The sequence below is a fragment of the Daphnia pulicaria genome, chromosome 7, assembly GCF_021234035.1.
Source record: "Daphnia pulicaria isolate SC F1-1A chromosome 7, SC_F0-13Bv2, whole genome shotgun sequence".
Lineage (NCBI taxonomy): Eukaryota > Metazoa > Arthropoda > Branchiopoda > Diplostraca > Daphniidae > Daphnia > Daphnia pulicaria.
The window spans coordinates 18051254-18073696 of NC_060919.1; the positions used below are offsets into that span (position 1 = coordinate 18051254).

General features: G+C 43.6%; 4 protein-coding genes across 7 annotated transcripts; 3 read left to right on the forward strand and 1 right to left on the reverse strand.

The window, feature by feature from the left end:
• Positions 1-90: 90 nt before the first annotated feature.
• Positions 91-15333, forward strand: LOC124348982 (neuropeptide CCHamide-1 receptor-like). 2 transcript variants are annotated; one of them, XM_046799422.1, is made up of 9 exons: positions 91-1597; positions 2486-2718; positions 8313-8710; positions 10221-10455; positions 10567-10967; positions 11556-11971; positions 12053-12140; positions 13880-13975; positions 14182-15333. In XM_046799422.1, exons 5-9 carry the CDS (start codon positions 10602-10604, stop codon positions 14689-14691), a joined length of 1476 nt encoding a protein of 491 aa, XP_046655378.1. In that variant the 5' UTR covers positions 91-1597; positions 2486-2718; positions 8313-8710; positions 10221-10455; positions 10567-10601; the 3' UTR covers positions 14692-15333. The 2 variants fall into 2 exon arrangements, with proteins under 2 accessions (XP_046655378.1, XP_046655380.1); XM_046799424.1 differs by lacking the exon at positions 8313-8710.
• On the reverse strand, positions 3495-4031 carry LOC124349127 (putative uncharacterized protein DDB_G0283467). Its single transcript, XM_046799643.1, has 2 exons — positions 3891-4031; positions 3495-3822 (listed from the first exon to the last, which is right to left on the reverse strand). Exons 1-2 carry the CDS (start codon positions 3973-3975, stop codon positions 3551-3553), a joined length of 357 nt encoding a protein of 118 aa, XP_046655599.1. The 5' UTR covers positions 3976-4031; the 3' UTR covers positions 3495-3550.
• Positions 15334-15453: 120 nt separating the features above from the next.
• On the forward strand, positions 15454-17762 carry LOC124349036 (ester hydrolase C11orf54 homolog). Of its 3 annotated transcripts, none has more exons than XR_006920092.1 (5): positions 15454-15960; positions 16465-16926; positions 17052-17091; positions 17206-17409; positions 17480-17606. XR_006920092.1 is itself a non-coding variant. In XM_046799528.1 (5 exons), exons 1-5 carry the CDS (start codon positions 15774-15776, stop codon positions 17651-17653), a joined length of 990 nt encoding a protein of 329 aa, XP_046655484.1. In that variant the 5' UTR covers positions 15454-15773; the 3' UTR covers positions 17654-17762. The 3 variants fall into 3 exon arrangements, 1 of the variants encoding a protein (XP_046655484.1); XR_006920093.1 differs by having other exon boundaries at positions 17206-17395; positions 17480-17605; XM_046799528.1 differs by having other exon boundaries at positions 17206-17332; positions 17480-17762.
• Positions 17763-17895: 133 nt separating this feature from the next.
• LOC124348875 (scm-like with four MBT domains protein 1) lies at positions 17896-21620 on the forward strand. Its single transcript, XM_046799239.1, has 4 exons — positions 17896-18335; positions 18407-18486; positions 18583-18698; positions 18905-21620. Exons 1-4 carry the CDS (start codon positions 18320-18322, stop codon positions 21252-21254), a joined length of 2562 nt encoding a protein of 853 aa, XP_046655195.1. The 5' UTR covers positions 17896-18319; the 3' UTR covers positions 21255-21620.
• The last annotated feature ends 823 nt before the right edge of the window (positions 21621-22443 follow it).

Below are 22443 nucleotides of genomic sequence, written 5' to 3' on the forward strand. Positions count from 1 at the left end.
TACAGATTATCAGCTGGAGATAGTTTATTTGAACTTCGTATCAGGATAGAAGTTTGGAGCGATTTGCTGCATGTGGCTAATGGCTAAGCCAGTAAAAAGATAAGAAAAGAAATAAGGCCCTATCACAGTGCATTCTCAATTTGAAAAAAACTCAAACAATTGCTACATTCAATTTTTTATTTAGCGTTAAAACTGAAAATTGCAGCTTAATCATCAATTAGGTTAACTTATTTATTGAAGATAACCGCACTGTTCGCCACAGAACACAAAGTGCTGTCCGTAATTTCGCAATGGAAAACTGTAGGGAACTTTAGTTATTGCGACATCTTTTCCTTTCGTTTTTTTCCCGCTCCTGTTTGAACTTTACCCGTAAGATTTTTTTATTTATTTTTCCCGTCTCAGCTATTCCGTCATTCAGTTCTGCTTAACTGATAAATTGGCTGCTTATTGACGAACATCTGTGGTCGATTCGTTTTCGTTCGAATAAATGAGATCATTTTTAACTCTGGAAAGAGTCAATATTACAGATTGTGAGATGCACTCAACTTTTGACAACAATGTCTGTTGAAACCCAGCTGTAAATACGCATGGTTTGAATTAGTGCTTGAATAATAACCGTAGTGATTTATTTAACATTAAACTCGGTTTGAACATTAAGTTGTGCTAATACAATATTGTACTTTAGGCGATCAAATGATTTGTTGTTACGATCACCGAACACTTTTATGCTCGACTGCTTCCCCGGATATGTTATAACACTCTCCCATGGTGTGTGACCATGAAAGAAAGGCCATCTCGGCCTTCCAAGTGGTATCCATTCCCAAACCAAATCTCTGTATCCAACGAGTTCGTTCATAGTGATGTTCGAGTGTTGTTTCGACAAACTTCTCGACTCAGGAACGTGTCTTGATAAACCAGCACATACGTGGAAACAGAGTAATCTACTTTTACTGAATTAAAGCCTGTGCGACTATATAGAGGATTGAACAATGACGAAAAGAGCTAATTGATAATTAGAACGTTTTCATTACGAGTTACTTTATTTTCCACTATTAAAATCGAAATTATCAGGAAGAGAGTTTGTTTTTCTCATTATCTTTAAACCGTCCATTGGTCCAAGTAGCGTTTCTCACGTCCGTATTTTGGCCTTGGATACATCGGCATGTCCTGTAAACCGCACCGGCTTTAATGAAAGGAGACGCCGTTGGTACGATGCCAAGTCGTTATTTGCTTTTGAGCAGGTAAGACAGACATTTTTTTTATTTTTTCACTTTTGTTCTGATACTTTATCTAGAAAATGATGGGTGGCAATCGGGATTGTACCGTAAAAACACTTTCAAAATTACCTTGAACAAGATGAGCATGAAAATCGAAATCGTGTTTTGTGGCTTTGAAATGTTCTCATGGTTCAAAGCTCACTAATGCTCATAAGCTTATCGTTCTAAGTTTTCAACCAGCTACTGTTGTTTGATGAAACTGTGTAGAATGATTGGCGTTCCGATTGTTCTCTCGAAGTTATTCCGATGGATCTATCGGGAACGATCTATCTTTATCCTTCATATACCTGTCGTCTTCTGCATCTTAATAAGTCGATCAGGTTTGAATTTTATTTTTGAACGATCTATTTATCAGTGTACAAATTTTCGTATTTTGCCGTGAAGCTAAAGCACGAATTAACAACAAGTTTATTTACTCTTCAGTCTATTCCGGCTTCCACGAGTTCTTGGAGGGTCTTATTGTAGCAATTTTGATATTAAAGTAATAATATATGCGGTTTTAGTTCAAATTTTTACTTGGATCATGACTGTGGTAGGGGGGGGGGGGGGGCACAACTTGTGATATCCCATCCGTTCAGCGGATGTCGAGCGCGTTTGAGAAAACCGCCTTTTCTTTGTTTTATTGTTTTTGAGCGGTTTGCATTTGGGGGGATTAAGTGTCGTCTGCTACTCTGCTTTTGTTGTGTTAAATTGTTAGTTATTAATTTGTTACAAGTTATCATTAGGTAGGTAATTAAAACTAAGAATACAAAATACAAATGGGATTATCATATCATTTACATGATTATGGGATTGTGGAGTTATTAAATAGAAGAGAAACCTGTTCTTTTCTATTTGCACAATTTGTGATGTTACCTGATGGGCTGATGGCAGTTTGTTTGCATTATGTAGGATAACCTTCAGCTGCTTTGTGCAGATTTGAAGCCTTAGCCAACCATCTTAACCACAACCATCATAAACCACATTTTACTTGTGCTGATATTGAGCTGTCAACAAACTCAGTATCATCGCTAGGATAATGATTTGTGTTGCTTTTGTTCCTGCGACCTGCTAGTTATTTTAATTATGTATGACTTGCACAAATGCAGTGTATTACATTCAATTCTCCCATTTATTAAAAATAAGGGGTTTATCCACTGTTTCATTTTCAACTTCTCCTTCTTGTTTCAGTCAATATTTGTCGTAACCCATTTTCTATTTTTATTTAGGTAAACACTCTAAACAGCATCCCGTTTCATTGAAGAAACTACCGATGTCGGTCGAGTTACGGAATACGGATATTTCTTCTTCCCCTTCCTTTAAATGTCCTCGTGTACTATACCCATGTGAGTGGTGGGTGTATTCACGAGGACACGGACACCCTTTCTCCTATCCTGGTGGATTCAACTATTTTGCGGATGGAGCAGTTGTGGATGCCTAGTCGAATTTCCCAGGCTTAAGGGTAGGAAAACTGCGTCTCTATTCTTTCTTTTTGATTGTTTGGTGGTGTTGTTTGATTATTCCTGAGCTAGGCGGATGACTGCAACTGTTTTCTCTTGCCGTTTTTGTTGACTTAGTCAGAGTTCATTAAGTTTAACTCATAATGTGTTAAAAGATTGCAGATCAGGCTTGTTTTTGTCGGTTTTTGTACCTCACAACTTTGTCTGTGGGAAACAATTGTATCAAAACAATTAAAACACTTCAAGCAAGTGCAAAGCGCGTCTAAAAATTGTATGACTCAGACAAGAGGACCCTACCGCACCACACAGGTACCTCCTCGTTGACTGGAACTGTTTTCTCTTTTTGCGTTTTTGTTTGTAAACTCAGTAAGGATTCATTGAATCACTAATGGAAATGGGAAACTTAAAATTAAAAATTAAAAAATAAATCATTTGTAGAACGACTGCTGATTAGGCCCGGTTTTGTACCTCAAAAAGTCTTTGTCTGTGAGTAAAGGAGTAAACAAAATCAAGTTGAAAATATTTTAACTTGAAGCATTTCAAGCAAAAGGTGCAACTAGAAATTTGTGCGACACAGAGGGACCCGACGCCACACCGTCACTTTCTCGTTTGTAAAATCAAAACTGTTCCATTTTAAAAGGCCTTTATTCACATGGGTATTACTTTTTACAGCATCAAAAAAATATTTAAATGTCCCAACCCCTTTGGTTGAAATTTGACATCTTCATTCACTTGCACTTTAGGTAGTACTAAGAGTTAAAGTTTTCCATGATATTTCGCTGGATATTTGTTGTATTTGCGAATCAAAGACGATTATCTTCGGTTGTAATCTATCTACCATGTTGTAGACTCTGGAGATGTAGATGATGGGGTTGTTGGTGATATGGTGGTAGATTCCGTCGATTCTGTGCTGGTTGAAGATTCTGTGGTGCTAGTAGGTGTTTCATTAGTAGATATTGTGCTGGGGAGAGATGACGTGGATGTAATAGATACTGTGCTGGTTGAAGACGATGTGGTAGTAGAGGTGGAAGTGCTGGAAGAGTTAGAAGGTGGTTTAGCTGGAACTTCCTGGTTGTTTGCGGTTACGGTTATTGGAACTGTGATGACTAAAATGAATGAAAAAATATTTTATTAATTTAATTGAAAATTAAAACCCTTTTTTTTTAAATTAAACCTGTAACGACAACGCCGACTGCGAGCACGCCCAAGAGCATTTTTGTCCAAAATCCAAGACTCTTCAGCCAACTGATGAAACCCATAGCGACCAATTATAATTACTTACTAACTCAGCAAAACACGTTTACCAACTTGCAGGTTTCAAATTGTAACATTTTTTAGTCAGACGACCTCATTATATAGCCAAAATTATCAGGTGTTGTTAATTTTAATTTGAGTTCTTAGTTGTTTCACCCCTAATAAAAACGAAACTTATCAAGCGGTGGAGCGCATGTATTTCCCATTATGTTAACCGTCCGTTCGTAAAACTCGCGTATACTATAGCAACGCATATTGTAGAGCAATTAGCGGCAATTAGCCAATATAGCTGAAATACGCCATGTAAATCTCGAAACTCTAGTATACCTATATCGTATATGGCTTTGAAATGTTCCCCTCGTTCTAAACTCACGGCTTTTCCTCTTCTTATCTTTCCAAGTTTTCAATTTCATGTATAGCAGCTGCTCTGCTGTTTCGTAAAATGATGTAGTTGGACTGGTGTTCAGTTGTTTCCCCAATGTTTGAACGAGCCTTTTTTATTTTATCACTGTTGCAGCAGGGAATGAAAAAGATCCGGGACGTGTCTTGATGACGCATAGGTTACCAGTTGAAAAATTTTGATCGAGGTCCTAGAGTCAGTATCGTTTAGTCGGACTGGGAAATTTCGTAATAACAGCTTATCGTCACGCTTACGAGCTTATATTTCACAATGAAGTGAGACGGTCGCCCGCAATGTTATCTCGTCGACGCCAGGGAAATATTTGTTTAATTGCAGGACGTTTGTACTTTTGCCCCATAAAGAATTCCCCTCTTTTTCTTGGCCGTCTTACTCAAACACATTTTCTTTTTCGATGGCGAAACGAACCGAAATATCGAACTTTTGCGTCAGTGTCTACAAAATATTATCAGGCCCATTTTTGTTGATTTAACTTGATAGTATTAACTTTTTACCATACCTGACGTGTCCTATTTATAGAAATGACACATGCCCTCGTTTCTAATCGAGACGGAACTTTTTGGCCCTTTCAAGTTTGTAGTGCCACGCCATTTATTCCCTGTACGCTATATGCCTCTTGTATACGTCGCTGGTTGGGCCGTCCACAGAAATCCGCAGTGTCAACACATTTGTTATCGAATACCTGCTGTATTCGATCACCCTATGTACACCTATTGTACCTTGTGTGTACGAGAGAGACGCAAAAATCTAACCAAGGTCTCGTGTTGGCCAACAGACTCTTCCCGACGTCATACCTGATGTTATACTGTCGAGTGTGTTCATCTACCATATCTAGGGCTATTTCATTTACATATATATATACAAGGAAATGTGGGATGGATATTTGATGCGTGTAATTCTTGTCTGGTTTCGCTGAACCCGAAAGTTAAACGGACATTTTTCCTTCTTAAACAGTCGAATAGGTTTTTATATCGTTTTGAGTTTGATTCATAAAAACGGGTCAGGCACTTTGTTGCCATAGCAACGGGGAAATGTCGGCAGTTTGATGTTTCACTGATGGAACGTGTCATTGGGGCGGGGGGGGGGGGGGTTCCAGATGTTCCTTCATATTGAGATTTTACCTTCTCCTTTCTTCGCTACTGTTTGCTTTCTTATCGTTGATAACAGTAAATCCGATGTCTTTCTCCTGTCTATTTGATTGAATGATGCCCCGATTAAATCCCCTTTTCGTTGTGGCATTTGTTTTCTTCTCGTCCTCATTTCTAAGCTCACACGATTCAAAAGTCAGTTGACTTTGAGTGCTCTGGTATCTGAAAGCAAACTTTCCTTGTAATTTTCTTTTCAAATAAGTCTGACTGGGGGCAACAGCTTAAACACTGTCTCCCATCTCGCTCGACGCTCGATAAGAAATCATTGATAGAATGAATCGATGTATACAGAACGACTTGTTTGCGTTCTTAAACAAACTCGAGCGTTCGTGACTGTGATCGCATATTTAAACGCTTGACGAAATCATGAGACATTCTCCTTACAAATGATCTCAGACAGGTGATTGTCGGGTCGGCCCGTCAGATAAAACTAAAAATCTCCCCGAATCACCGCAAGACGTCATCCGACTTTGTGTTTTTCGGTCGTTAGTGACCGTTAGTGACGTGGTGTAGATTTCAATGGCAATGCGAATGAATCTCATCATCGCCCATGTCGCCAGAAATAAATCGAAATGGTCGATAGCTATCAACCGGCCAGTTTTCTGGCAAACATACCTCGAAAGTGCCAGCAAAGCTTTTTGTCTTGATCAATTTTTCATTTTAAAGTGGCACTAGACTTTCAAGAGAAAATTGAATTTTGACGTCTGTCGTCTTTTGTTCAGCGACCAATAGATGGGGTATTCCACTACAACAATAACAAACACCACCACACCAATCAGTTAGGAGCTCTACGAAAAAGAACACTTTGTCGCTGTAGTGGGCGGAGGGAATGAGAATTTGTCGTGATTTTGTCAAGTCCTTAACTCTTTGTGCATCTGCATATAAATAACTCACAGCAATCGCTGTATAGAATAAACTCGGTGGTTTTTCCCTTTGCCGTCCTTTTGTGTTGTTGGACCCCCAAGGTTTCCCTCTGCGCATACGCAATTCGAATAATTTCACGTAAACTCTTTATGTCGTAACCTCAAAACTCAACTGACCGCATTTGAATAATGTGCCTTTGTCATTCGGTGGACTCGCTGACGATCTCTTTAAGATATGGAGGGAAAAGAGCCAAGCCTCTTTTTTTTTCTTTTTCTTTTCAACCCGTGAGTGTAAGAGATGTGAATACATATACCTTCCGGGCCGAATGTCACATGTATGTCGTTAAAAAAAAAAAATAATTTTTTAGCAGAAAATTTCCCCAAACGTTTTTTCTCCCCCGTATTTTTCTTTTTATACAGCTTGCTCTTTATTGGTAGTTTTGGTGATATATCTAAACGATAAAAACCCAACATTCATTTGTCTTTGTGGTTTATCCATCGTCGTCATCCAATTTTGCGAAGGAAGAAATAACTTACTACATTTTTTCCCTCTTTTTTTATTTGTGGCTATAAATTTGTATCTATAAATCTCGACTTTTCATTTCCACGCTGCTGTCAAGATCTTTTTCATCGCTATACAAACCATTTCGATGTTGTCTTTATTCTAGAAATAGGGTTTTGCTATTGCCTCCCATCGGCCTCTTATTAATAAAACGCTCTCATCCAGAGATGACGAGCTATTCAACCTGAATAATTCCATCACGCCAGACATCTGTTGTGTCGTCTAATCAAATTTGTTTTCGTGTCATATTGGTGAGATTGGATTGGAGCAGCCCGGCAGAGCAGACAGACAGCCAAATAGCTCCTCCCTCCCATTTTTATTTTTTAATTACAAGTACACTTGACGTTTAAAAAAAAACTGCGTGTTTTCGCCATCTAAGTAAATAAAGTTGTCACGAACAAAGGGGTTGGTGTAGTTGGTATGCTCAGATGTTCCGGTCGTTGTACAGTTTCTTTCCGCACACATATCAATAGATCCCCCCCTCTCCATTCCCCCCCCACTCGCGACGGCCAACCAAAGTGTGCAATGCATCCATAATGCATCCAGCGTGTAATCAACTTGGGTTTGTATTACTCTGTATGTCTGCCGTACCGCGTACATTTGTCGCTACTTTTTCGCTATAGAAAAACATTCGACCATTTTTCTTTTCATTTCTTTTTTTTTTTTTCCTACTTTCATCGTAGGCGGTCCTTGTCATACCTTGACAACTTGTCGGCTCTCTGGTTCATTTCTGCATCACTGCCGCTTTGGAATTTATCTAAATTGAAGCGTGCAATTTATTAAAAGACTGCCGGAATTGATAGACTGAAACATAAAGCCGTCGTTCGCTCGCTGTATAGTTTATGGGCGGTGGAATGGAGTTAATGATATCCCCCGCTGTCTAAGCTGCCGAATGTTATCCCATAGTATTTCCCGCTTTTGGCTATCGGATTTAACCCCTTTTTTTGTGTAAGTGACGCTATCAGCCTACTATAAACACTTGTATTTAGATAGAAACATATGCACCTCTGTCGAGTAATAAGCCGTGTTGTAATACGCTGCGTGTCGGTGGGTTGTGCAACTGGGGCTATGTATAGATCTTTTTTTCCAGGTGGCGATTAATTAGTAACGAAGGTTTATGTTGAGGGGGGAGGGGGCCGGGGGCGAATGTTATTATTTTCGTGTCACTAAATGTTTTATTTCAAATGATGGACAAGTGCAGACAAGCCGTAACAGCCATATAATAGTTGCTCTCTTTTGTGTCTAGCTGCGTTCACAGCAGCAGCAGCATATCTCCGGCGCAGACACCATTCTGTAGGATTAGGTGACGCAGTCGCAGCCGCTAGATTTCACTAGACATTTTATTTTCCAGGAGACTCTCTTTCTCTCTCAGTGTACGTGCATAGAAGAGAGCGACGCCGAGCATAGCCGACGCCGATTCTCACAGAATGGTTCAGTGTCTCTCCGTCCTTCGTATCCAATGGATGTGCAGTCTACTCCGCCCGTAGTGTCTAGTATAACACGCACAAGATTGCCACTTTGGTGTTTCCACTTTTGACTCTCGTCGACGACTATCGTCTAAGCCCATCTCTTCGCCGGTATATTTATCGCTTAGTCGTCACGGCAGCAGCAGCCCTGCCGACAACAAACTTTTCTTTGGTTTGTTTTTTCTCCGTCTGTGTTGTACGACTGCGTTGCTGCTGGAAATGGACGTTTAGTCGCATCTAGCATCCGTCAGCTGCCGGAGGATCTTCTTTCTTTTGATCATTGGTAAGTCCTTTGTCGTTGGGCTTTGATTTGTCTTTATATTTGTCTTTGTCAGCGAGTCACGACTTGTATGGCAGCCGTGATGTATGCACAGACGAAACGGCAGTTTGAGCGACTCACGTGGATGGCTCGATAATAGTCAACGGCGATGAATGACTCGCCTCTTGTAATAGTTTGCTGGTCTTTATCGCCCGAATTCAGTTATATTTGGCTCGATCCCGCGGCCCTCCTTCGAGTTGATTAGGCCGCTCTTAAATTTCGAACCTGCACGACATGATCCATCGTCGGACCAAATTTGAGAGAAGAAACAATGTAGAATAGACGTTGGCATTGCACATGCCAAATATAGATACAGACAATAGTCTATTCGTCAACATTAGAACTGGCCTTTGTTACACTCCCCAATCATCTCATTCGACTGCGTAGTCTTGAATTTATTTCACTTTTTCTTTTGTATCTCTCATTTTCGCTAATGATTTTACCGGTTAATCCGATATGTGTACGTCGGGTTGCGCACCCCCAAATTCCAATTTATAAGACCGCATGAATCAATATTTGATTTCACCTAACGTGTTTAAAGCCACCCTTCAAATGTTAACACAGTTTCTTTTTCTTTCTTTCTTTTCCACTTTTATCTTTTTCATTGGAATCTTCTCCATCTTAGTTTCTGATGACATGCAAATCCGGAATTTCCAATCGTATACATCAGCTGATGCCAAACATAGTCAAGTCCAGACAACTCTCGAGTCGAGTGTGAATCGAAATCGTCTTGTTTTATTGAATTTCTTGAAATGATTGGAAGTGTCTACCGACGATGAGATGCGGCTTCTTATTCGCTGTTTGCCGGGTGGATTTCCCGAATTGAATTTCGATTCGAAAAATAGAAATCAACGATTCAGAACGTGAATATTATGCAGAGTGGTTGTGTGAGTCGATATTATATAAGGAGGGAAGAAGTGAGCTGACTAGATCAAACCTTCAAGTTAACGAACCCAATGGTAATTCAATGGGGTGCTGCCAGCTCTCTCACGAGAGAGATACTTCTTCTTTCTTTTTTCAATTGGCTTTTTTTTTTGGGTTGTTGTTGCGACCTGGCTGTTTCTCAGCGATTCGCCTTTTAGTGCTTCCCATTAGTTTGTGTTGCCACGAAATGTGAGAAGTTTTACATCAGTCGCGTCAGTCCTAACGAGCTGGAAAGTCGAAACCTTCAATCAGCTCGGCCGAGGAAGCGAGTTTCTCCAGTTGAGTGGGTGGCTGCACTACTATACTCTCAAGTGGGGCGTAAAAAAAAAATAGTCTTCATCATTGATTGTTATGTGCCCACGCCATTGAACCTTTCACGGCGGATTGAAAATCCCGAATCCAGTCGTGGGGGGGAATTTGAGGAAGAAAAACAGCCAGCTAGCTAGAATTATTGTTTATTCATTTCCCCGCGATTTATTGATGACGATTTCTGTTTCTCCATTTCGTAGATATCTTATGTCGTCCTTTTCTTATTTTTCTTTTGGCACAGGATATCGATATCGCCGAGGAAAAGCGCATACTCCATAACGAAATGACAGCACAGTCACCTTGTTAATAAATTGAAAAAGAAGAAAGATAAAAACAACTATATTGCCGGAGGCTTGTGAATTTCATTTCTTCGACGCCGTGACGCCTTTTTTTTCTTCTAAAAACCAAGTCGGGCGGACTGGAATTTCCCAGAATCAAGGGCGAATCCTTGTGCAGAGTACACGTCCGATTTCTCGGTATTGTTCAACTTTTTAAATTTTATGTTTTCATTCGATCATGGCGTCCGAAATTTTTTTCATTTTGTTCCCAAACTTTTCTTCCGGTGCGCACCTGCTCGCCATTAAAAGCGATTCAACACGACAACAATATCAAGGTTCTGGCGATGCTGGACGAGGTGCTGGTGAACGAATCGATATCGTGGGCGATGAACAAATCCAATTGGTCGTCGCCGATGTACGAAGATGATGACGAGGACGGCTACATCGAGTACCGGGATCGACCGGAAACGTACGTCGTTCCGATCCTGTTCAGTCTCATCTTTCTGGTCGGTGTCCTTGGCAACGGGTCCCTCATCTACGTCCTGTGTCGTCACAAGTCAATGCGCAGCGTCCCCAACACGTTCATCTTCAATTTGGCGCTGGGCGATCTCCTGATCCTCATCTTCACGGTCCCCTTCACGTCCACCGTTTACACGCTGGACTCGTGGCCCTTTGGCGAGTTTGTCTGCAAAGCCTCTGAATTTGCCAAGGTAAAAAGACTAAAAATATACCCCGCTGCAGTCATTAATGAACTCTGCGGCCTTGTCAAACGCTTTTTTCGTTGTTTATCTTTTATCGTCGGTGATGTTGTTCCAGTGTTTGATCATTTAGAAAAATCTTTAACGGGTTTCGTCGTTCCACCTGGGGTTTTCGCCGGCCAGCATGGCGACACTATAACTTGAAACCGGGAGCGACTTTTATGTAGGTCTGATGGTTTTTTGTAGGTACTGCCTTAGCCGGCGGATGCCATCCGAAAGATTTAGACACGGCACAGGCCACTTTCAAACTCTCGTAAATAATTCTAAATGATGGCCGTACATAATCCAACTGTTTTTCTATACTTCCAGCAGTCTTCTATTCCCGATAGTTTTTCCTGGCTGGAAGTTGTTGCTGCTTCGACACGGGTGATTTAGTCCGGCGGGAGGGTTTAAGAAAAAGAAAAAAGGCAATAGATGCTTTCAGAGATGGATGGAATACAGAGAAAGATTTTTGGAAGCCAGTCAATAAAGCTCGGCGGTTTTAACGACTCTATTTACTCTTGCCTTAACTGTTTTGTTTTTGTGTGTTTGTGTGTATAGGACACGTCAGTTGGCGTTTCCGTCTTCACCCTGACGGCGCTCAGCTTCGATCGGTACACGGCCATCGTGCGACCCGTTCAGTCATTTGTAAGTGGCCCAAGGTCCAAAGTGGTCACCGTCTGTCTTTTGGTCATCTGGGTGACTTCTTTGATACTGGCCACCCCGGCCGCCATGTTTTCCCATTTGATGAAGGCCAACGGCTCCAAGATTCCGGATGAAGAAAGGGAAATGGACGCCAACGGGACCTTCATCGGGCCCATGTTCAACGACATTTACATCTGCTACCCATTTCCTCCCGAACTCGGACCCAATTACCCCAAACTTGTCATCCTACTCCGCTTTCTACTCCACTACTGCCTACCGTTACTCACCATCGGAACTTTTTACGTAATCATGGCCTACCATCTCCTGCGCAGGTTCAATTAATTCACAGATTTCCGCTCCGTAGCTACTTGAGAAGTAAATGTTTCATTTCCGTTTAATTCTTTCTTGAATAGCGTCCAGAATATCCCTGGGCAAGCGACGTTGACAACAACCGCATCGGTGCGTCATCGATATCCAGCGGATGCTTCTTCCACCAACAAGGTATAGACAATTCACGTACTTACTTCTCCGAAATTCCAATATGATTTAATGCCATGTGATGGAGCTGGCAGCCGTATTTGATTATGAACCGATCCAACTTGGAATATTCTTGTGAGGCGTACCTATTGTTCGCCTGGGCATAAATTTGAATTTCTTATTCTTGTCAAAGCGCCGGGAATAAGAAGAAGAGAAGCTGACCGTCGTTCCCGACCGATTGTTCAGGTCCCCGTGTGTTCAGGTTGGGTCCATTGTTGCCCAGCGTCCACCGTGTGTCTGAAGCAGCAAATGTTGGCCGAAGTCGAGCGTCGCCTTCGTTAAACACAAAAGCGGAGAGCCGGACAGAGAATGTGAAAGACCCTATGGGGAGATGGTCCTTTTTGAAGTCTATCCTGGTGGCCAGTCGCTGAAAGATCTCAACCGCGATGTAATACGTGCGGCGTTGTACGAAGAAAACTTGAATGGATGTCGCTTAATACTGAGAATCTGAAAAGTTCTCTCTCTCCCACACACACCTCTGTGTCTTTCTCCTTTATAGTATATTTTCTGTTTTTAGAGTAGTAGGACAACTGGGCATATCTCTTTCATCGGCACGATCGAATCATCTTGGACAGATGGCGGCCGAGTAGAATAGGCGACGAGGTGTGTACCCTACCGTTACAGAAAAAGGCACTCGGCATGGAGGAGCTCAGTGTCATGCGGAGCATTTTTCTTTGGTGAGAGGGAAGCTAGCTCCAACATCCAGGATATATCCAGTTGGGCTTTTAACGTCCCGTGTCGTACAGAAAACTTGTGGCTGCTGCTGCAGCAGTTCGTGGCTGCCACGCCCAACACACTCTCCCAGCATCGGTGTCGTATTGTTTTATCGTCATCGCCAACCGAAAGGAGAATTTCCAGCGGCCACTCTCTTCCGTCTCTTAACAAATCTGAGGCGGAAGAACGCAGTTACACTAGAGTGAACCAGACGGGCACAGGCACACATGTATGTAGGCTAGCGGCCGCGTACGGTACCATATGGTCGATTTTTTCCTTTTATTTTATGACTTTTGTTTGTCTCGGATAGACTTTCACTAGGAAAAACACGCCCCAGCGAAAAAACTTAAAATTTCTTACAGTTGAAAGTTTTCTATTTTTCTTTAAAATAACTTGTTTTTTTAAATACGAGTGTCAAACTATAGATAAACTTTTTAACAACTTGTTTTAATGGCCCAATGCGCCGATGTGTTCCAGGCTAGGTTGGGCCAAACTAAAAGAGGGAAATAAAAAGAAGAAGTTGGAAATAGAAAAAATCACGTTAGAGAAATAGAGATAACGGCAGCAGTTTAATCTCCGTCACGTTGGGATTATTTTTAATCTCTTCATCAACGTCGTGTAATTAATTCCGGCTCAGACTCGATTCGATGGGACAGCGGCTGGTTAAAAAAACCCATCGCCATTTGTGAAATTTTCATCAACCGAAAAACCTGTCAGTCCAATATAAAACATAAGCTGATGCGCCTCTTTGAACCCCCCCTTGAAGATGAGGCTTAAAGATTCGCTTCGTTTAATTGGCCATTGAAAATTTCCAAGTTGGGGTAGAACATTTTTCTCGGTCGAACTATTCACGACAAAAGTGCTACTACTAGTATTTTCGCGATTAGAGTGCTCTCTCTATTCAAAATAAATTTCGCCTTTTGTCTACAAGTCTTCACTCTTGTAACTTTCTTTGTTGATAATCGGCGGCGTGGGACGCGCACACACAGACCAATCCAGCTCTTTTGATCCAGCAACAACAACAACAACAACAGCAGCAACCGAACCAGAATCGAGCACGTCGCAAACTCGCTAAGATGGTGCTGGTAAGTGCCTGTTTTTTCTTGTTCCTATTTCCAGACACACTTCATCATTGTTTGTGCGTGTTACTCCGCTATATATTGCGATATATCCAATTATATCCGTCCGGATCACGTCGACTCTCTAATATCGCGCTGTTGTTCTTTCTATTTGTATTCGCCAATGTCGAGATGTTGTGCATTAACCTTTGGCTCGCGCTGGTTGTACATAGTCGTTTGTGGTCCTGTTTGCCGTCTGCTTCCTGCCGATCCACGTCTTCTTCCTTTGGTTCTACTTCCATCCGGCGGCTCTGCAGCAGTACGACGGTTTTTGGCACACCCTAAAGATCGCCGGCTTCGTTTTGGCGTACATCAATTCCTGCATCAACCCCATCGCCCTCTATTGCGTCAGCACCAGCTTTCGCAAGCATTTCAACCGACTGCTCTGCTGCTGCAGCGCTGATCGCGACGGATCCATCATCAGTCGCTCTGGGCCGGTCAGCTACTGCGGCGGCTCAATGTGCGCTGGCAATAATAGTCGCGGAGCTGGCACCGCCCTCATGTCGGACGACCCCACCGTCATCACTCACCGCTCAAACAGTCGGCGACAAAACACCATCAGCACGTCCGTCAACCGTCGCAATCACAACGAGAATCACCGAAACGCAGACGAAATCCCGCTCAAAGAAATCCATCAACAGCAGCAACCGCAGGCGCCGCTGGACAAACAATCGAGTTGCTGAAATTCAATTTAGTCTAATACTACAACAACGTGGAAACAAAATCACATTTAGAGCCTTTGAATTTGTGGATTTTTTTTTCCCGCTTTCACCACCCTCCCCCCCACTCCCGATAAGCAAATTTAACTGATTATAACAAATTCAAGCTCACTCACTCGATTTTGAATGCCGCGCACAAACACACAACCACACACGCAAAGTTACACATTTTTCTATTTCTTCTGATTTGGTTTGAACTCGGAACAGTATAATCCCATTCTTGCATTCAGGCCTGGTTATACAGCAAGGTACGTTGTTGGTGTTGAATTAATCTGGTAGACACGGTATAATTTAGGTTGGTTGTTATAATATTATGTTGTTGTTGCTGCTGTAAAATGTGCTGTCACCACCTCTCGTAACGCTTCGGAGCCATTGACGTCTGTCGGATGAAAGAACCACAGTGTTTGTCGAATTTCGTGTTTATTGTTTCGTCCTGGAAGGCGAAGTGTTTATATTTATTTTATTTTACTTTTTCTATCTAGACTGTACTCAACTTTTCCCGGTTCTTCAGCTTTGTTGATGTTGTTGTTGTAACAACCCCCCCCCCCCCCCCCCTTCCTTAAACGAAGACTAACAAATAAACCATAGAGCTCGCCTTTCCTGTTACGTAAGCCCTCGTCGTTTTTATCTCTTATAAAGAAGAGATGGAACAGAAATGAGGTTATTCTTTTAGAAATCGATTCTTTGGTTGTGTTTTGGATTCGTGAAAATGGAAAGAAAGCTTTGCCGTCGAGCGGATAGAGGGAGTCACGGTTGTTGTTGTTGTTGGGATATTTCGACGGTGTTTTCAGGTGTTTTTGGGCGTCTGTTTTTAACATATGGGATGTTATTGACGCTGCTGATTATCAACGGGACTATCACTCGCCTCGTGAATCGATTTGGACACGTCAGCAGAGCCCACCGTCGTTCGGTTTTGATCTTATCGCCCAACTTTGTCAGAGTATCTTGTAGTCGTGTGCCAAATTCGAGCGAATCGATCATCGAGACTTGTCGGGCATAAAAGTGAACAACAACAAACTTCTTCTTCTTCTTCTCCTCCTTCCAAAATGGGCGACGAGCACGACGCCAACCAAAAAGGCTGGCCACTGGAAAGCTGCCAACTGCACGTGCCTCCGCTGGACGAGCTGGCCAATGTCCTTCGTCAAGGCCTCGCCTTACATTTCGCTTTTGTCCAAGTGGATGTCGTCGACTGTCCAGATCTGAGCCAATCGCCGTTCCACCTAACTGCACCTGGTATATACTATTTGAGACATTTCCTATATTGGTTTCTCTCTTGATTCCCTCTTTCCTGACATGAAATGACACATGACCTACTAAAATCAAATTCTTTTGGGTATAACAATGACAATGGATTCATCAGTACTACCAACAAATCTGGCCTCCATTTTCAGATGACTATTTATATTGAATTTTGAGTTGCCTGGAGGCAGAATATCGAACACCGCCATCTGATATATTCAAAGCAAACATTTCAAGAATGTCTTTTAGTTTTATTTTTCCTCAAAAGTTATTTTTGTTTTGACCCATTTTTCATGGCGTTTTTATACATCGCCCTGGAAAGTTCAGCGACATTTCATCCTAGAGTTTATACGCCCTCGGTTGTCAGAATTGCCGGAAGGATTTGTAGTTCATAACTGAACCTGTTTTATTTTTTCGGTTATGTAAATGGCTTGATAGTTGCTGGCATACGCACTGCATCATATCAACGGTTATCATTACAATGGCAATGATATTTAGGTTTAGGTGGCGATCCATCTTTGGTGGATTTAGGTGGCGTTCCTTATTTGGTGCCAACGGTCCATCGCGATCGAATCTACGATCTGGCCGATTTGCCGGCCGCGATGAACGTCAAGGACGGCACAGTTTCGATGATTGGAGCCGGAGCCGGACCGTGGCAACATCTGGAAACCAACTGCGAAATGATGACTAATCTGTCGCTCTCGCTGGTGGCCGGCAAGAGCAGCCTGGTCGTCGACAACGGGACCCGATTGGCCACAGTCGATCCGGCCGGCCGGAGAATTCTGCACGTCGTGCCGCCGAAACAGACTCGCTGCTCTTTGCTCAATAACCTGTTGGTCTCCCGCGGACTCCCACGTACGCCCGTCCTCAGAATCCGCTGCCAAAAACGTACCGGCCCAGACAACTTTGTTACCTGCATGCGCAACACCCTTCGAGAGCGTTACGGCGATAAACCAGTCGGTCAGATTTAAATTTTGTTTTTCTTTTTGTATTTTTTCTCGTTTGAATTCCTTCGTTTCACGACAGTTCATAAAATTTATCCGACACTTGAAATGCTCTTTTTCAAATCATTTTTGAAAGCGCAGGTATGGGAGGCGTGTTCATGCTGGAAAACGGCCAAGCCAGGTACATATATAAATATCTATCTGTCTCTCTCTTTCTGCATTATGCAGATAAGAAGTTGTGGCGGGTGATTGTGTATTCAGAGAGCGCCGTCTAACCAAATAATCCATTGAACAGGTTACACATCATGCCCGACTTTTCCCCGTGTCCGTTGCAGACGGACGCCGATGTGAACAACTGGCTCCACTTCTACAACGCCACCGGGCCATTGATTAACCTCAGCGTGTTCATCTCGCACGACCCCGTAATCATTTGAATGGATTGAAAGTTGCCAGAGCTTTTTTATCCAGCTGGCCGATTTTTATGTGTATATACTTAAGTGTAGTAGCCTTGATTTATTCTTTGCCTTTTTTCCAATGAAATGACTGGATTTCCCGCGTTGGATTTGCAGGGGCTGGATCTACGGGTGGAGCACACTCATTGCTTTTCCACTCACGGCGAAGGCGGCCACTATCACGAGGACGTCAGTCCAGAAACAGTTGTCTACGAGGGCTACTTCACGCCAGCTGAGCGCCTCTTCCGCATTGATCGGCCGTCTCAGACCCACTGCGTCGGTCGTGATTGATATCGCATTGCATCGGATTTTCGATAACGACTTTGTCGGTCTAGTGACAAAGACAGAGAAACGCTCATGTCCAGCCAGGATCATCCTACGCAATAGAAAAAATAAATAACAAAACCCGTTCGATACTCCATTCGTCCGTCAGTGCCGGTAGTAGTTTTCTTCTTATCCGAACCCTCCATTACGCGAGATAAAGGAGAAAGTAAATATATAATGGCCCGTTTTCTCCGAAATGCTATATAATGGATAAAGAAAAAAATATTAATAAACTGAATAGTAACAAAATACCAGATTCTTTTGCAGTTTCTTTTTTTGTGCGTGAAATTTCGAATCTCAATTATTCTAGTTTTTTCGTGTTATTATACTTCATCATTTCGCAATATTTTATCCTCAAGGCTAGAAATTTTCTCGTGCATCATTTCTGAGTGATTGGTATGTGCGTGCATTCGTGCAATCTGTGTAGAAATCGCCAATTTGAGAGAAAAGAATGGAAAAAGATTAGAAAACCGCTCGATGGAGAAATGAATTTTGAGATTTGGCAACGTCATGCAGACGATATGAATAACTGGCTGTTGTGAGACTAGCTGGTGAGAGAAATTTGGGCTTGAAAAATACACAATTAATTTTAAAATCTTTTTCGCTCTTATGCTCGGGTGAATTAATATAATAATGGATTCATTACGTGGTAAATAAAAATTGATCTAAATACTCCACGTCTTGTGGCTCGTGATAACTTTTTCATGTTTCGCGAAACAGATTCCAAGGATAAATTCGATTGGGATCGGTACCTAGAAAGCAGGGAGCTGGAAGCGGCGCCAAACTTTGCCTTCCAGCATGTAAGTTGAGTTTCTTTACTTTCATCAATGTGTGTTTACTTCAATAACATTTTTTTTTTTTGGCTGTCGTAACATCACATTTTCTGAACCACTTAGGTGGACAATAGTCAGCAAAGTCTGCTTGAGGTGGGGATGATGGTGGAAGTCCAGACTAGTCAACGGCCCAGGTTCTGGCTGGCCAATGTTACCCTGAAGTGTGGACCATTTCTTAGGTAAGTTTCCTGCGAAAAGAAACCCAAATTTCTAGCATGTGCTACCCCGTCATTTTGCATGCTTTCAATGTTCCCGCCTTCCATGTACAAATCTTGAAACACCCACAGCTTTTCCTTACAAAAAGCTGCTGTTATTGTGCGAAGAGAAATTTGAATTATTTCCCAAGGTGATTCAGTGGAAATCCACGGATTTGTATTGTGCTTAGATTGAAGCATGTTGGACGAGAAGACTCGAATGAAATCTGGACCGACCCATCGTCAGTGGAAATCCACCCTGTGGGCTACAGCAGCAGCCGAGGATGGCCGTTGGAGCCGCCAGCCGATTTGAAACCCCTCAGATCAGGAGCTATCGCTTCTCTCCTAGAGGAGCACAAAGCGGCCGACTGTGAAGCCTCGTTACTCAGCCCCGCTCAACAAATGAAAACTGGCATGACGATCGAAGTCGAAGACTCGCACGAACCCCGCACCGTCTGGCCGGCTACAGTAATGCGCAATGTTGGCGGCCGACTGTTGCTCAAATATATTCTACCAACGAACTCGCCGTTGGTAAACGATGGAATAGAAGAACAACAGCACGAATGGCTATTTTGCCTTTCTCCTCGGTTGCACTGGCAAGGGTGGGCCGCCTCGCAGTCACCTAAGTGGAACTTTAATCCGCCGGGAAAAATCCGTTCGCAGTTTGAAGATGACAACTGGTCGACCATGGCAGCCGAGCTCCTCAATGTGACCGGTAAACCATGGCAGTTGCATCAAGAAGTTCCGGCTCATTGCTGCAACGTTGGCGACCGCATTGAAACGCTCGATCCGTCCAATCCAGTCGCCTTACGACCGGCAACAGTTATCGAAGTAGTGGATCCGCAACGATTACTCATCCGATTTGACCCGCAATCAGATGACGGTCAAGAAGCGGAAGGCCAATTTATTTGCTATGTCGAAACTGTTTTCCGCCCGGAAGTCAGTGATTCCGGCAGTCAGACAAATGACGAAGAAAACGAATCCGGCTTCTTGAAGGGCATGGCCATGGAGGTGGTCAACCCATGGAGACCGACGGAAGTTTGTGTTGGCGTCATAACGACCATTGAGCGATCGGGGACACTCTTACGCATCCGCATGGAAAAGGAATCGGAGGCGGATGGCGGCCATCCGCTTGAATTTCTCGCGCCCGTGTCCAGTCAAGAATTATTTCCAATTGGTTGGTGTGATGACAGCGGCTGGTCGTTGGTAGCGCCACCCGTAATTCCTCCGCCGTCAACGGAACATCCGCCAACGATCCCCGAAGGAAATTCGATCGAGACGGAAGAGAAATGCCAGGAATCAACAAGTTCAACCGAACAGAACCCGGAGACAGTGGAATCAACCCCGGTCGGATCGGGCGGAATCTCTTACTGGTGTCCGAAAATCTATTTCAACTTCCGGTGTTTCACTGGGCCTCTACTGAGTCGCATCCGCGTGGCGGCTCTTCCTCGAAGCGTAGGTCCAGGGCCCATCAGTTTGATGATGAAAGAAGTTCTGTCGCTCTTGCTCAACGGCGCCTACAAACCTGGAAGCGTTTTGAAACAATTGCAGGGCGAGCCGAACGATCCGCTTCCGCCTGGAACGCAACTGGAGCCGCTGAAAGCCAAGTACAGGCAGACGACGTATCGTGGGACGGTGCCGATGGCCTCGACGGCCGCTGACGTACCCGAATACTGTCGCTGGGTCTGCGGCAAGCTCCAGTGCTGTCCGTACTTGTTCGCTCCGGAATTGGTGGGCGATCCGTGTCCGCACCGTTGCTGCATCCTGGCCAAAACCGTTTGGCAGCACAAGAAGAAAGCCCCCAATTGGCGCCATCGACGTTTTGTGGACATCATCAAGAGCCTCCCGACCGGAATGGACCTGGTGACAGCCGCCGAACTCCAGCAGCAACATAACAGTTCCGCCAAATTGGGTCCGGCCTCGCTGGCAGCCATTGAATCGGCCGAACACAGCGACGATGAAGACGATGACGATGCGGCAGGTGATCAATCACATCATCCAGTGCAGCAGCAGCAGCAGCAGCAAATTTGCGAACCTGAGGAGCCAGCCGCCAAGAAGAGGCGTGGACGTCCGAGGAAGAATCCGATTCCGCTGATGACTCTCACTCATGCCAGTGCGGATGAAGATCGCCGTCCAAGTCAAGCACCGCATCATCCGGTTCCGGTTGTTGTTGAAGAAAAGAATCCAGCCCCCGTTTTCCGTCGACTGGAACTCGCCGATCCTGCGCTGGATAAATGGCGGGCCGGCGACGTTTGGCGCTTCCTCCAGTCCACCGATTGTCGTCCCCTGGCCGATCGCCTTCTCCAGTACGAAGTGGACGGGCCATCTCTCCTGCTCCTTGAGCCTTCCGATATCATGGATTATGTGACCCTCAATTGGGAGCTGGCCCTGCGGCTGTGCTATCTCATCGGATGCCTTCGACTGACCTACTCAGCAGGTCCTTCTTCTTCTTCGAAGGCGATGGCTCCCGCCGCCAATACTGGCGCCAGCAACGACCTGGCCAAATCACCTGCACCAGCCACGGCCCAGCGAGCTTCCTAAAAAGATTTGTGAGCCGGACCTCACGACTTCACGACGACGATTCTACCACACGATAGGCGGGTCGCCTATCAAACAAATAACACACACAGAGAGAGAGAGAGAACATTTCTCGGCTTCTTTCTGGGTACTTCATCTGACTGGGTCGTTCATTCACTGCGGGTTCCCTTTGCGTGCGTGAGTATGTCCTTTCACTGTTTCCCTTTTGTTTGTTGGTCGTTTCTCCTAGTTAGTTAACAATAGAGTGGGGTCATTCGTTTATCCATCATCATCTTTATCCCTTTCTCCGCAACCTACTTTCTCCTGTTTCCCCTTTTTTTCCCCCTCCGAGAAAGATTAAAACGTTTTATCTTTTGATTTTTTTTTTTTTTTTTTTTTTTAACTTCTCCTCTGGCGTCTTTCTTTGGAATGTTCTAAAAAAGAGGCCGGGACCCGACGTTTGTAAAGGAAACACAAATCATTCAACCCCCCCGATTTTCTCTTTTTCTTTGTTGGTGAAGGAGGAGGGAAGACTCTTCTTCTTCTTCTTGATTCTTTTTTGGGAAGAGTGTGTAAAATGTTAATGAAGACGGAAAAAGAGAAAGTCACGCGGAATTTTATCGTGATTAGCGCAATACTCTGCTGCTGCTGCCACGCTATTCTCTCTTCTTCCGTCTTGTGTCTTTTCTTTTTTCGGAAGGCGATGATTCATTTCACCTTGAGGTTTTTCTCGTCTTGTCTTGTCTTGTGTGTGTGTGATGGACGGTTTTTTTTTCTCATTTCCCTCGCCAGTCGACCCTCCTTTTCCGGTTGGTGGATTTTTTTTTTTTTTTTTTCAGGCAAAATTGCGGTGTCTTTGCGTGTTGTGCAGTTACCACCTCGAAAAAAAAGAGTCGCGTCTCCCCTCCATGTCCCCTTTTGTGTTCATCCTATACACTATCTGATCCATTTCCTCGTCACCCGGGGAACAAAACAAAAAAATAATCTCCACTTAATTTCCAATTCATGTTCCTACACGGGTCTCTTTCCTTCGTCGTATTCTCTTTGTGTGATTGTTGGCTGGAAAATTTTCAACGCGAAAACATGGAAGGAAGAAAAGAAGAGTAAATGCATTTTTGGCGTCTTAAAAAAATAAAATAAAGTAAAACGAAATGTCCTTGAGACGCGTGAGCGGCGGATGTTGGTGATTTTTTGTTGTTTGTCTAACAAAGAC

What these genes read in the sequence shown, in the direction of transcription:
- LOC124349127 (XM_046799643.1), bottom strand. Translation starts at nt 3,975, where the DNA reads ATGGGTTTCATCAGTTGGCTGAAGAGTCTTGGATTTTGGACAAAAATG. An exon ending in AGTCGGCGTTGTCGTTACAG is followed by an intron (nt 3,823 to 3,890) that starts GTTTAATTTAAA and finishes CATTCATTTTAG; the next exon opens with TCATCACAGTTCCAATAACC.
- LOC124348982 (XM_046799422.1), top strand. Translation starts at nt 10,602, where the DNA reads ATGCTGGACGAGGTGCTGGTGAACGAATCGATATCGTGGGCGATGAAC. An exon ending in AAGCCTCTGAATTTGCCAAG is followed by an intron (nt 10,968 to 11,555) that starts GTAAAAAGACTA and finishes TTGTGTGTATAG; the next exon opens with GACACGTCAGTTGGCGTTTC. An exon ending in AACTCGCTAAGATGGTGCTG is followed by an intron (nt 13,976 to 14,181) that starts GTAAGTGCCTGT and finishes GGTTGTACATAG; the next exon opens with TCGTTTGTGGTCCTGTTTGC.
- LOC124349036 (XM_046799528.1), top strand. Translation starts at nt 15,774, where the DNA reads ATGGGCGACGAGCACGACGCCAACCAAAAAGGCTGGCCACTGGAAAGC. An exon ending in CTGGAAAACGGCCAAGCCAG is followed by an intron (nt 17,092 to 17,205) that starts GTACATATATAA and finishes TCCATTGAACAG; the next exon opens with GTTACACATCATGCCCGACT. An exon ending in TGTTCATCTCGCACGACCCC is followed by an intron (nt 17,333 to 17,479) that starts GTAATCATTTGA and finishes TTGGATTTGCAG; the next exon opens with GGGCTGGATCTACGGGTGGA.
- LOC124348875 (XM_046799239.1), top strand. An exon ending in CAAACTTTGCCTTCCAGCAT is followed by an intron (nt 18,487 to 18,582) that starts GTAAGTTGAGTT and finishes TGAACCACTTAG; the next exon opens with GTGGACAATAGTCAGCAAAG. An exon ending in AAGTGTGGACCATTTCTTAG is followed by an intron (nt 18,699 to 18,904) that starts GTAAGTTTCCTG and finishes TATTGTGCTTAG; the next exon opens with ATTGAAGCATGTTGGACGAG.